This window comes from Tachypleus tridentatus, chromosome 12 (genome assembly GCF_004210375.1).
Source record: "Tachypleus tridentatus isolate NWPU-2018 chromosome 12, ASM421037v1, whole genome shotgun sequence".
NCBI lineage: Eukaryota > Metazoa > Arthropoda > Merostomata > Xiphosura > Limulidae > Tachypleus > Tachypleus tridentatus.
The window spans coordinates 12,875,485-12,890,510 of record NC_134836.1 but is presented as its reverse complement, the minus strand read 5'-3'; the positions used below and the strand labels follow the sequence as shown (position 1 = coordinate 12,890,510).

The 15,026-nt window shown below is 32.1% G+C and overlaps 1 protein-coding gene across 4 annotated transcripts in view; it reads left to right on the top strand.

Annotated features, from left to right (window-relative positions):
* LOC143234829 (6-phosphofructo-2-kinase/fructose-2,6-bisphosphatase-like) overlaps positions 1-14,709 on the top strand; it is a 101,578-nt gene extending 86,869 nt beyond the window's left edge. For 3 of the 4 annotated variants that reach the window (XM_076472486.1, XM_076472488.1, XM_076472484.1), the window contains one exon: positions 10,114-14,709. In XM_076472486.1, coding sequence (XP_076328601.1) covers positions 10,114-10,173 — 60 coding nt within the window. In that variant the 3' untranslated portion in view covers positions 10,174-14,709. Of the gene's footprint in view, positions 1-3,093; positions 10,060-10,113 lie in introns of those variants that run through there. The other variant, XM_076472485.1, reaches the window with a different exon arrangement.
* The last annotated feature ends 317 nt before the right edge of the window (positions 14,710-15,026 follow it).

Genomic DNA, 15,026 nt, shown 5'->3' with positions numbered 1-15,026 from the left:
ATTAACTCATCATTTTCTTTTATCTTGGACTGATGCACTAATGTGTTGTCTGTGTGACACTCAGGTCACAATGATTCACATTTTACTGTCTTGCCATCATTATGACTCTCAACGAAGACACCATTTTAAATGTTTTGCCCCCAGGTTTATCCATAATGGTAGATAGTGTTATTGGTGATGGTGACACTGTCCACCTTACAAACGTTTTTAGTTTTTTAAAGGCCATTAATCTTTTAATGCTATTGAAGTTTATTATTTTGTAAATTAACCCTTTTCTTAATGTGATTCCGGTTTAAGAATTAAAGTACCTCTAGTTTGATTTGTAATTAGAAAATGGCAATAACATCATATAACTCAAAACCAGGACTGGAAAGGCCAATTTCAGGTGTCTAACACTAATGTTTGAACTACCCATTAGTCATCCTGGCAAGTTATCTTAATCAAAATTTTGCTGCAAGTCTTTTAAAGCTTGTATTACTTTACTTTCTGAAAACGATTATGATGCCAAATTACTCGAAACGAGGACTGGAAAGGCAAACTTCAGGTGACTAACGCTGATTTTTGAACTTACCCGTTAGTCATCTTGATAAGTTATTACAATTATGCTACAGAAAATCTTTTACAACTTGAATTACTGTAGTTTTTCTCTTACCACTGTAGACTAGATATAAAAATTGGATTTAATGCTATTTATGTTTTTAATTAAAAAATTTAACTTTGTTTTGTTTTACCTGAATTTTTTTTAGGAATTTTAATACTTTTACTTTAATTTAAAATTTTTAGTAGATGTTTGGCACAGATAGCCTAGTTGCTTTGCACCATAAAACATCAAACCAATTAATCTTTACACTGTTGGTTACCACAGTTATATCCAGAGGTTTAGATAATTTCCTTTTTTTCTCTTTGTCAAAGTCCACAGAAGCTGGTTTAGTTACTTCAGAACACAATTTACAAGGCAAATTATTCTTCTACACTCTGTTAATACATTTTACTTTGTAAATTGCCAATATTCATTTTTTATCACTAAATTCACAATCATGCTGTGTAGAACTAGAACTAAATAATGATTTTCAATGCATGTTTATACCCTGATAGAAATATAGAACATTCCATGCAAAACTAGTTATTCTGATTCAGTAATTGCACTATTCTAAACAATTGCTAATTCATAACAATTGAACTACACAGCATATGATGTAAAACAATTTTGTAAACAAACTTACCATAAAATATTGCTTCTAAAAATAATTGAATATGACCCTCCAACTATATTACCTATCTTAATCATAATGCTTGCATTAAATTTAAACTGGAATGATCATGTATATCTAACTTATTTCTCAGTTTGAGATTTTTCTGTTTACTCTGTCCAGCTGTGAGGTTAGATTTGCAAGAATGTAGTTTTCTTTGTATAGATTACTTTTCTTAGAATATGGTTCTCTTTCTATAATATATGAAGCTGGGGTGGTTGCCTTTGCTCTAATCTGATTTACTTTGTGTAGTATGTCTAACTATGGATGATTCATTCATTAAAATGGAGTTTCCTTTGTATAAAATATCTAGATGCAGAGGTTATATTTGTTGAGAATGTGATTTTCTCTGTGTAATATATTTAGGTATGGAGGTTATATTTGTTAAAATGTTTAATTTATGCAGTTTGTTTAGTTGTTTAAGTTACATTTCTTACAATGGGGTTTTCTTTATGTAATACACCTAACTGGAGATTACATTAGCTAGAATGTGTGTTTTGAATGATATATCTAGCTGTAGAAGTTATATTTGTTTTTATGTGGTTTTTGTTATATATATATGTGTGTGTGTGTAGGTTATATTTTTGGAATGTAGTTTTTATTAGGTAAATACCCTTTATTTACCTAATTAAATTACGAGCTGATGTAATTTAACTGGGGGAGTTGAAATACAGCTGATTGAGCCATTACTCAATGCAGTTGATTTTTTTTCCCATCACAAAAAATTACTTACTTTTACAGCCTCCTAGCTTCAGAGACTATAATTGGTAAAAAGTTATTTTTATGAGTTATATGTTGCTGTTAAATGTACATTTGTTATTAAAGTGTAGTTTTTGTGAGCTGCATGTATATCTCTTGATGTTGTACTTCTTAAAATGCAATTGCTGTAATTTTTATGTCAAGCTGTTGATGTTTATTTTGTTAGAATGTTTTTGTAAGTTATATGTCTAGGTGTTGACATTTAATTTACTACTATGTAGAATTTGTGAGTTGTATACATCTATTTATATATCTGGGTTGATTTTCATTCATGTAGTTTGAGTTGTATGTTATATTGAACTGACGTCTAGCTTATTGATGTAATTTTAGACTTCATGTATTAGATCAAACTTAGTTAAGAATATGACATCTTGTTTTTAGCTTATTCAAGTCAGTAAACCCTTCATTTATCATTTCAAACTTGGTTAAGAATATCTGACATGTTGTTTCTAGCTTCTTTAAGTCAGTCTGCCCTTCATTTATCATATTAAACATGATTAAGGGTACCTGACATCTTGTTTCTAGCTTATTCAAATCAGTCTACCTTTAATGCATCATTTAACAAAACTTTATTTTGTAAGAATATTTTTATGTACTACAAAAGTCAAATGCACAAATATGACAAATGTTGCTGTTTGACAGCTTTCCTAGTTTAATAAGCATATTTATACCCTAAGTTAAATTATTGGTATTGTTGAATGTAAACACAGTTTGATTGTATGAATATTTTTAGGTAACTATTAAAATATATTTAATTTCTATAATCTGATAGTTTGTCTTGTTAACATAGTCATGCACTGAATTCTACACATTGTTCAGTCTTGTAAATAAAGTTAATTTTGGTCTCATTTCTGGCTTAGTTCTTATTTTTTATATGCAGTAGAATATTTTTAAGAATATATTATAATTGTTTTGTTCTTGTTTCTGTTATGGGTCGTTGTCCTGAATTAAAGAAGCTTTTGAATTTTTAAACAGTGTTAGTGAATGTTTATAGATGGAGCATGCTCTGAATGAACTTGAAGATACTCGAGAAGCCAGGACAGTCAATCTCAACTTTTCTTTCTGTTTTTCCTTCAATTTACAGATTCCTGGAACTTTAGACGAGAAGTGGAAGGGTGGGAATCTCTTAAAACAGTGAAGTTTGGGGGCCTTAACATTGAAGAAGTGACATTGATGCTGATCATAGCTTTAAGCTTGTGTCATAATTAGTTTACTGTAGAAAGTTTGTTGAACACTTCCTTTGGACCTTATGTTTCAACATTTCTGTTGCTTCATATAAAATCCTGAACTAAAGTTAATTTTATCTAATGTTAATTATAAGATGTATGCATGTTCGTCTGCCACTCATGCACACACACACACACACACACAAACAAGCAATCTATTTCAGATAAGTTTATATAGTTTCATGTTCATAGACCTTGATACCATTGGTTTTCTTAAATAAATCTGGATGGTTAGGAGAGTTTCAGTTTCTGGAAGATTTTTGAAAGCAGTTTTTTTTTTTTGGGGGGGGGACAAAGAAGGTTAATGCTTATACAGTCAACAATTTGTAAAAAAAAACTGTGGTCTTATTTCTCTTGTCATGCACACAAGTTAAGCATACTGAAATGCATAAAAACTAATTTTTTGTTAAATGCTACATTCCATGTAATTGTAAATATGACATTCTTTGTAAAAAAAATTTTTTATGCTTTTTTATATTTTGCCGAGGTTGAAGTTGTAGATTTGTTAGAAAAATGAATGTGTTTGTCTCCATTACTGAAATGTCAAAGTTTTATGTTCCAGAACCTGAAGCTACTCATGAAATATGTTTAAATCTCTAATTACTTTGTTAGTGAGTTAATTGTTTTAACCCTTATTGGTGGGAAAGTAGGAGGCATAATATTCTAATTTTGAAACATTATCTGGATTTTGAGTTTTTATAGTTTGACTCATCATGTTAATTTTTCACTCATCCTTCTGCATGATAACTTTTATTCAAGAGAGCAAGGCATTCATTTATTTCCAAATATTAAGTAGATTACTAAATTGAATTTTTTCCTAGTTAAAAATTGTATTACTGTTAGGATTTTTATACATCATTAGTAATTGTAAGAATATCTATAGACTTTTAGATTAGTGATAAAATGGTAAAAAAGGGAGAATATGGTTATTTTAAAATTCCAGAAAGATCTCTTGGACTGGTGATGTTGAATATTTTATCATAGGTTCTATTTTTTCAGGGTATCAAAACTAGTAATTTTCTATTCTTACCTTAGTTTTTTAAAACTGATCAATATGAAGTGTTATAGAGTCTTGAATTGATTATTTCATTAATTAATCCTTAAGAAATTTGAAGTTAGATAATTTTATCTTATATTCATGTTAGTTGTACAGATACTTCATTTTATATTACTTTTTATGTTATAACAGCAGCAGTTCTCTTTCACTGATTGTTTTAGTCTCAATTTGTTAATGTTAAATGGAAAGATTTTATTGTACAACTGCTATTTTCTTTACATTTATCTTTAAAATATGGAGTAAATGTGTTGCTAAGCCATTTTTCAGTTTGGTTTATGTTTATTTTAAAGCATTATAGTATCATATGTAAACCAAACTATCTATTTATTCATATGTAGTTAAAATTTGTAAATTAGAAACTCAAGAACTATTACAAACTATTTTTAGAAGTAAAATGTTCTCATCTGCAAAAGAAAGTTTTATCCCAAGTTTTAGTCATTTCTTTATGGTAGGGAAAAACCTTTTCCTTAAGCTTTTGAGGAATATTTTTAGAATTCTGTTTAATAACTTTGTGTGTGTGTGTGTGTGTGTGTGTGTGTGTGTATGTTCTGTTGTTTTTTTTTTACATCGTGTAAGCAGATAGTGATATGCTTAACCATGAACTTAGAATTCACTCTGATTAACAGAGTAAAAATGATCTCAGTTTTTATGGTTGACAGAGTAGAGTTTGTCCATAATTTTGATAATTTTCATGGTGTCCAGAACAAGAGCAAGTTTAAACTGTTGTGGGATTTAACCTTGATGATCACAACAGAGTAACGAGATTTTAACTTCATATTTATAACTTTTTTAGCTTGAATTTAACAATCATGTAAAGACATTTACTTTTCATGGATGACAAACAGAACGTAATGACTATATAGTAAAAAAATTGAGTGTAGAGTAGATCTTACTGATTGATAGAGACAATACCAGGAAATCTTTCTTGCTGACAGAAATGAAGATAAAATTCTTTGTTTGAACATAATAAAAATAGTTTCACGTGGTTTGTTTTTTTATTCTACCTAAGCACAGGATTCATATGCTTCAATCTTTTACACCCCACTTAAATGTTCTTGACAAAAATCTAATTTGCTAATTTCTCCACCCTGGTCAGTGTGCCCTGTATCTTAATACTGTATATAAGCACCTCACTTAGGTAATCATTTTTTCTTAACAAAGCACTGGTCACGGTTTTCTCTGACATGTGTATAATTGTATCATCCCATTAGGGATTGTGATTTTTGTTCCTTCTTGTGGATTTCAGTATAATTATAATTTCCTTTAAAAAACTAACTAAATTAAACATGATATTTGTGAATATGAATTCCTGTACTACTGTTGTCAGCAAGATGGCTAATTCAACTTCCCCTACTCCTTTCTTATCTAGCATCTCTGGGACACTTTCTGTTGTGGCTGTCTATGTTTGGATCTGTTGAGAGATAGAGAAATTTATTTGGCCTGGAGTACTTTTTCCCAGGGCTACTGAAGTTTTTGTTGATCCTGGGAGAATTGGGACTCAATTTTCTGACATATCTCTTTAATAAATCAAATTCTCCCAATTATTATTTGGATCAGGCATCTATTCTTCAGTTAATCATTTAGGCTTGTGTGATTTGGGACTTTACTTTGTTCCTTTGAATCCACTACTCCCTTGCTGCTGAGAAGGTGGAGGTGGGAGTACTATTTTCTCTTTCACCTGATAATTGTATTTCATGCTGGGAGATTTACTCTTTTATTATGTAACAGGCGAGGCAGACCTTGTACCCTCATTTGTTTGTTTGCATGCTTTGGTTTTCTACTTCCTGGTGGAAGTGTATTTTTAGCTGCTGACATGTTGATGACACAAGTTGGAGTTGTTGGCATATTTATAGGACTTTCTCCTCCTTCCTTATAGATCCTGCTATATCTTTTCTTTCTCAGTTTTTAGCAACCACAGAAGGGGATACATTCATCTTCATAATTCTTTTATCAGTGTCTTACTTCTTCAATCAACTATAATCTGTTAATTTGCTTTGGTCTTAAGGTCTGGGAGTAATACGCAACTCGCCTCTTTTTGTAGTTACCATCTCTATTCTCTGTTCACTGGGATCCTTTTGTTTCCCATGATTTTCCATATTTCCTTAGAAGTGCATCACAAACACCCATTTTGCACATTTTGGTCTTTACAGGTGAGGCATCTTCTGAGTTACATCTTGTCAGATTCAGCACATTTGTCTCTTGCTGCCCCCTTTATTTATCCTATGGGACACATTTTATAGGCCAGTATTCAGACTTCTCTTAATGCTTTTCTTTCACATTCTTTACATGATCTGTCAGTTTCTTCTAGGAATTTTCCACTACCCCCATGGCTATTTTAATAACATCTGCTTAATGACATGGAAGAGGGAGATAATTTTGTCACCATCTTATATCTCTTTTCCAGGGTCCCTCATATCTTGCTTTCACTTTATCCCACTTTGTTGTGAGTGTTTCCCAGACAGGTGTAATTTTCTTAATTTAATTCAACACTAGCAACCAATTCAATCATTTTTACTACTGGTTGCAACATGTTCTATAGAAATGAGGTATTCAATACGACCATTTCAGCACTTACCAGATAGTATTACCATATTATCTTGGACAGTCATTTCTGGACAATTATGAATTCTTCCTCTCACTGCCAATCATCAGATTGAATAATGATCGGTTTGTTTACGCATATTTGTGGATCTTGATTCACCTTTTGCATTATTCTTCAGGACTCCCCAGTGCTCAGTACCCACCAGATTCTACTTGTGAAACTAGGTAATTTTTACTACATCCAGTTTCCAGTCACTGGAGTGGTTGATAGAGGGTTTTATTCCAGAGTGTTAGAATATGTGCCTTCACTCTTGGAGAAAAGGGTGAAGTTGGGGGCCTCCTACTTGAGTCTCCAGATATTAATAAAAGTGGCACCAGCCTCTGTGGGAGCCTATTTGTAATATCAGTTAAGATTTTACACTTCTCTATCCAATTGGGGTGTGCATGGCCCTTCTTTTTGATCACTGCTGGTTTTGCATATTGTTCATGGAAGAAGGTCTACTATATCCTCATAATTCTTAATGTGAAGTGGTCCCATCCTAGGTCCTTGGTTGGGAACAGTATATCACATTCTTTTCGCAATTCCAAGGGCAAGTGAAATACTTCTTGCCCACGTAGTGGGAGAGTGAGGATGAATGTTTATAATTCTAGACCAGATGAATTGTATTCCTTTTGTTTATATCGCATACATGATTCTGTCATTCTGAGTCTGGGCTGTTACCTTTCAGATTTTGTAAGGTAGAGGAGAAACTTTATCCATACATATGTATATAAAACATTGCAGTTCAATAGCTCTAGCCACTAATGTAGAATAATGGGACCACAAGGCCCCTTAACTTCAACCCAGAGCTGTGAAACCTCAGGTTTGTTGTTGGAGCTGATCTATAATGACAATTATTCATGTACTATTCCATCCTTGATACAGGAACTAGATTTCAAATGAAGAGCATATCTGTTCTGAATGTAGTGTGGCTCCCCCACTTGTGTATCACTTTTATCATGGTACACTCCTGTTTTATGCAGATGCTTTGTCTATGGGTCATGCGTGCATCAGCTCCTCCTTGTATTTTATGTGAGATTCTAGCTAGAGTGTCAGCAGATGGTGAGTATATTTTAGAAGTTAACATTTTCTCAAATTGAAAATGTATTTCCAATAATACTTACCTCTGCTGACACTCTCCCACCCTGCTTCCTCACTAATAGTCAATGTAAGTCTTGAAATTTCAAAAGTGATTATATTATCTAATTGAGGTGTTTGTATACAGTACTAGGATAGAGGGTGCATTCATTAGTAGGGATAAATTTCAAATTAGGTATTGCCAAGGGCATTTAAGTGGGGTATAAAAGACTGGAGCATGTGAGACAAATGCTTAGATAGGGAAAGCCAATTTCGAAGAATGATTATAGTGTCAATGTAGAAAAGTGTTATTGAAAACACATTTTCTGTTTATGAAAATGTTAACTTGTGTTATTATAAAATAAAGTGGTCCATTGTTTGAGGTTGTTGTGGTAACCTGTGGTTGATATTGATATTGAGTATTTTTTTTTGCTCATGCCAAAGAAAGATTTTAAACTTTCATGAGAGTTTTGTAGAAAGTTATCAGCTGTCAGCTATCATTTCTGGTCTGTATTCACCCAAACAAAACATTAGTCAGGCTTAGAATGCCTATAGTTCTTCCATATATTTCAGCTGTGAATATAACACTTTTATATTTTTAATTTGTGCAAATTCTGTTATTAAATGATGAGCATTTACTTCAGAGTTTGAATGTGTTAACAAGCTCAAAGAATGGTATTAGGTCAGATGTTCTGAATAATCATACTGTACACAAATCACTGTTGTATCAATAGAACATTTATTAGAAATGTTGGAATATGTTTGGGTTACAGCTGTTGTGTTTTTTATTAAAATGACAATTAAAAGGCTTGCTTGGATCTCACTTCAACTTTTTCCCTCTTGTTTGAGAGATAAAATAATTTTTTTGTATTTCTTTAGAATATCAGTATTAAAAATTCCTTGGATCCTTTTATTGAATGATCTCAAAGAAATCTGAGCTAGAATACTGGTGTAAATACACTTATTGTAAAAATCTTTGAGAGGAAGGTACCCAGTTCCAGTCCAGAAAGTGGAAACTGTTGTGATAATATTTATTTTCTTCAACAAGGGGAATAGTGCCTGCCTCATATTTTGTAAAGTAGGATGAAATCAAGGTTGAAAACATCTGTAGTTAAATGCTAGTAATTGTAAATGTAAGTCTTTGCTGAGAATATACTGTTAGTTGTACTTCTAAGTCATGGTTGAGAACCCACGTAGTTACATTGTAGTGGTTGTCATCTAAATCATGGGTGATATCTCATGTAGCTAACAGGTTAGTAGTTGTCATGGCTGACGACATCAGAACATGTGCCGTTACATATTAGTAGGTGTACATGTAAGATAAGTTGTCAATGCTTATTTTGTACAGAATTAAAGAATGTATGCTATGGTGAGTGCTTCAGAGTATTGTTGGGGTTCTTATTTTCTGTATGTTATGAGCTCATAAGAATGAAAATTGTTGCGAAATGAATGAAATTTATTTTATATGTAACATGTATTAAGTAATGTTTAAATGTTTCTTTTATGAACTGCATTTTTTTTCTTGTATAAGTTGGGCATTATTCTTTTAGTTGTGCGTAGAAACTTTTAACGTTTTGGAATAGTGTGTTGGCTGTGTGACAGTTCCAAAGCCTAGTACTTCAGTTAGAAAAAGAATATCCAAAGACTTAATTTAATGTTAATAATTACTGTACTTGAGTTTTGTAATTTACTGAGCTTCAGTTAGAACTTGGTGTATTTAGAGTAAATGACAATGGTAAATAATTTTTGTTGAAGGATTGTGATGTGGATACCAGTTGACATTATGCTGGTATTGTTCCTTTCTCTCTTTCTTCCTTTTTCTATCTCATCAATATAGGATAACTGGAATTTGATATATGTTAATACAGTGTAAACATTTCCATCTTTACAGTTATTTTCATTGTTTTGAATGAAGACTGTTAATTTATTGAAACGTAATTATTTTATTATTTGGTATATAGTGTTTTACCTAGTGACTCAATACTTTGGTATTGTTTTGTATCATTATTTAGTAAGTAGTGTTTCTGTTGTTTGGTATTATTGTGTATTATCCTTAATATTAAATGTGTATTCAAAATATTAAATGAAATAAAAATGTTTACTTACAAACGTGTCTGTTAATTTCTTTGTCTCGTTTTCTTTCTTTCTTTTTTTTGAATGTAGAATTGCAGTAAAAGTCGATCCACTGAGGAAGCCTTAGTGACAGTACCTATACACTTCTAATTGGACAACCAGCACAAAATCAGGAAGTTCTTTTATAATTTTTGTTTCTTTTTGTTTAGTTTTGTGAGAGTTTTAAATGTAGCATGACCAGTAGTTTTTAAAAGTGACCCATCCTGTTATTAGAAGTGCTTCTAAAGTATCCAAACAACAAACAAGATAGAATGAAAGAACTTATGTGTCTCAAGTAAATCATAGCTAAATGGAATTCAAACTGTAAATTTAATGTTTGTGTAACCTTAAAAAAGTGGTTTTTCCTTCTTGTGAATCAAAAAACAGCATGACTGTCACATCTTACCTTCATTTTAGAAATTATCGTTTTATTCAAAGTCAAAAACTTTTAAAGTAAATCTGTCAAGTGTAGAAATAATTCTTAAATGTTTATTTTTTTTTAAATTACAGTGAAATTGTTATTTACTGTTTTTTTTTATTGGTTCTTATACTTGTATTTACTTAGGCTCTGATTTTGATTCTGTGTTAACTTGAAATAGTCCTTCCCCAGTAGGACAGCAGTGAGTTCATGGGCTTACAGTATTAAAATCTGAGATTTAATCCCCTACAAGGTGCAGATTGCTCAGTGTGTAGCTTTGCAAGAAGGCAACAAATTAAAACAGAAGTCTACATTAAGGATTTTAACTTTAATGTAGCTGTTATCTCATTGGTAATGGGGTGTACTTTGTTAGTGCTCAGTTTTGCTTACAATTGTAAATATAATAAATAAGACAAGTTTTTTTATTTTTCCATGCACACACCTGTGTGTGTGTGTAGTAAAAATTGTAGGAACTTTGCAATATAGCAATGTATTTTGTTTACAAGACTTTGGATTGTGGTTATATATTCAGATTTCAAAAGTAGTAAAGTGTTTATCATTAGATTTTCATTGTTTGTCTAAATATGTATTGTTAACTTTCACAGTGGTCAGGAAACCTTCAGATAGTAGGATTTCTAATCTCATCTAACAGCCCTAAATCTGTTTCCATTAAGTGTGGACAGCTGCAAGTTCAAATTCATACAAGCTCACTTAGAATCAAATCTGTGTCATTTTAAAGTTTTGTCCCAGAAGAGCTAAACTGTTAAAAGCAGTAGTATTGCAACCACTATTACAATTGTCTATCGTTCATTCCTTTCAAGAATGAGCTACAAATTAGAGAATTTCCAATTTAATTTTGTCTTCAATTCCCAGTATTTTAAATTTCTTTAATTGCATTCTAGTTGATAAAATATAAAAATATACTATTAAACTGTGAATGTAGTTTAGAAGATTGTTTCTTCTTGTGATTCCTGTTCATTATGAACAGTATTTGTTCGTTAGGGTCGGTAATTTAGAGTTTAAAGTTGAAAAAATGCAGAAGTGTTTTTCTGAGATAAAAATTTTAACAGCTTTAAATGAAAAGAAAACAGTTTAGTTTCTTGCTTGTTGTATGGTTACAAAAAACGTGTTACAGCCATATCACTGGTGATGTGGCAAACAGTGTCAGATAGGTTTTTATAAATCTTGATATTCGTTTTAATCATGCTCTTTAAGTAGTAGTTCATTATTTTAGTAACTTCCCATTCATTTTAAAATTAAAAATTCAGCCGTGATATTTTTTTATGTGAAAAACAGTAACGTCATTGTTTTTATTTCATACGAAAAATGTCACGTTGCTTGCAAATTAAAAAATTGTGGGTCTAACTTAAATATTAAACAGTTGCTGCTGCCTCAGTGCCCCACATCAATGTAAAACACGATGAAGAGCCAGTCTTTGTGAACTGTAATGTTTTATATCGTTAAGGTTCACGAAAGTAACAAGACGACTTTTATTATTCTTGTTTTCTGATGACTCTGTATGCCATTTTGAAATCAATACTGCTTGAAATAACCACCTATAATATTCGAATATAGCCTTAGCCAGGAATTAACATTTCAATACCTTGACGTGAATTTTCGTCAGATTTTGACACCAAAACTGAACCTCAACCAAATTCTTCTTAGGATATTTACAGCTTATTTCATGAGAACGGTGTAAACATAATACATAATCAAAGAGCCTATTTGACAAGACTTCTGGCCCGGCATGGCCAAGTGTGTTAAGGCGTGCGACTCGTAATCTGAGGGTCGCGGGTTCGCATCCCCGTCGCGCCGAACATGCTCGCCCTTTCAGCCGTGGGGGCGTTATAATGTGACGGTCAATCCCACTATTCGTTGGTTAAAGAGTAGCCCGAGAGTTGGCGGTGGGTGGTGAAGACTAGCTGCCTTCCCTCTAGTCTTACACTGCTAAATTAGGGGCGGCTAGCACAAATAGCCCTCGAGTAGCTTTGTGCGAAATTCAAAAAACAAACAAGACTTCTAACTTAAGGGATATGGACAATGTCTCATCCAAATAATTTTTATATAGTCTACCATTTCATTTATTTTTATTACTTTTTAAGACATCTTGTAAGTTTGTTTCAAAATGAGAGCTTAATTATGTCAGGAAAATTACTTCGAAAGAGTGTTTGTTTCCAGACTTTGTTTCCAAGTGAAAATCTAATTAGATAGGTAATTTGGTAATTATAGCTTATAATTTGCAAGATGAGAAATTATACATTGTTGCAAAAAATTGGCGTGTTATTAGAGAGAGGTGGTTCTGTTTCATTAAAACAATTGCTAAACACATTTTTCAGTCGAATAAAAGACTAAAAATTTTCAAAAATATAGGAAAATGCAAAAGACATACGAAAAAAAGTTGTCTGAACACAAAACAAAAAATATGACGATTCATTTCATGTAAAGAAAAACCTGATTTTTTGCGACCTGATGGAAGACAAAATCTTAGATCTGCCACTGTATTAATTTTAATATGTATATATAAGTTATATTTACCCAATGATAAAAATATTTATAAACAAGAAATTTTACTTAGCTATTTTTGAGACAATTACGATACAGTGGTTTGCAACTCGCATTGTTAGAACACGTAGTTTCATAATCTGTTTTGTCATTATAATTTTCAGAAATCTTACAACTGCAGTATGTTATTATGTTGAATGGAAAACAGACTTTGACATACAAGATTAGTCGGAATATGTTCTCAATAATTTGGTTTTAGTTGATTGTAGGAGTGAATGTATCTTCAGGTAAAGTTGTTGTTTTTTGCCGTTTTTTGTTTTTGTGTTTTGGGGAGGGGAATATTTTCTTTGCTTTGTCTCAAAATGTTATTTTAAAACAAATTTAGTTTTCTTATTTTATTTGAGAGTGCGAAATAAAATGTGTTGATGAGAAGGTTCACAGCAGAATCGATTTTTTTTCTAAGTACATAAAAATACAGTTAACAGGCTAGGCATGGCCGCGTAGCTAGGACGCTTGACTCATAATATGGGGGTCGCGGGTTCGAATTTCCATCACACCAACAGAGGCGTAGATTATTTTACACCCGATTGGGGGGATGATTTTTACAACCACTTATGTGGACTGTTCAATTTGCAAATTGGTGATCTCTGATTACGTGAACCTGAAAGCTGTAAACATGCAGTCACAAAATAATCTCGTTGCCACGATACTTGCTTGTAGGTCTACTGACTGATACTTACGATCTATCGCTTAGATCGAAAAGCTTAGAAGCACGCCTACATTAAAGATGCACATTTCGGCTACTGAAAAAGCCTACATCTAGGCCTAATTATGTAATTCGATTGGTAAGAACACAAGAATCACAAGAACAAACACACAATTTGTAGGCCTGTGATGCAATAAAACAATTCAACAGACCAAACTGTAGGGGGATGATTGTATGCTCCATACCCCCCACCTAAAATGAAGGGGGGATGTATACACCCCATCCCTCCAGGATCTACGCCCCTGCACACCAAACATACTTTTAGCTATGGGGGCGTTATAATGTTCCGGTCAACACCATTATTTGTTGACAAAAGAGTAGCCCAAGAGCTGGCGATGGGTGGTGTTTACTATCTACCTTCCCTCTAGTCTATCACTGATGCATTAGGGACAGCTAGTGCAGATAGTCTTCTGCGCGAATTTCAAAAGAAACCAGTAAAATAAAGTTTTAACTCATTTGTGAAATTTGTTGTGCTGTAATATATTTTGTGTAAAAATCGTTTATAATTTACAAAGAATCTGGGGTCATTGTCTGTTACTGTTTTTATTCGATTTAAATGATTTTAGTTTACGAATTTTAATTAAACGTTAAGTATTAAAAATATTAATATTAATTTGGATAATAATAGATATTTTGGTGCGTGCATAGCAGTTTTTAATGTATTCTTTTCGTTATTGTAAATATTCAAATGTTATATTTTAAAGATCATTTGTTGTACAACTTATAGGCACTTTATTCTGGTTACCTATTAACCCAATGAAGAATGACTCGTTTGACATGTTATTGGTTGTAAAACGTGAGAGAGAATTTTAGTTCACAAATAAACCATGTTCATGACAAGAATATGTTTATGTATGTTAACATGATTCTGTATGTTAAGAAGAAAGTATTTGAAACCAAAAATAGCAGGTTTCAGTTTTTCCGTGTTGACACAGATCAGAAATAAACTTGTTCTTCTTCACTTACTGTAGTTTTTTTCTTACTACAAGAGTTTTTCATTCCTTGGTGATTAGTGTTTATTATTGATATGTTTATGTAATTTCAATTTAACTTTATCAACTACTCTGCTGCTAGTAGGCACTAATGTGGTAGGATGTTTAATTAATTAAACTGGAGTAAAGTAATATTACAAGTCAAGTAGGAGGAAGCCTGCTAATACAATGACATTTACGTCATTCGCCAAAAAATGCATAGCTCAGGAATGCACTAGACACGAGTTTATTTCATGACATTATTTCCAGAAACAGAACGGTTATATTCTTTGGTGATTTAAACTCA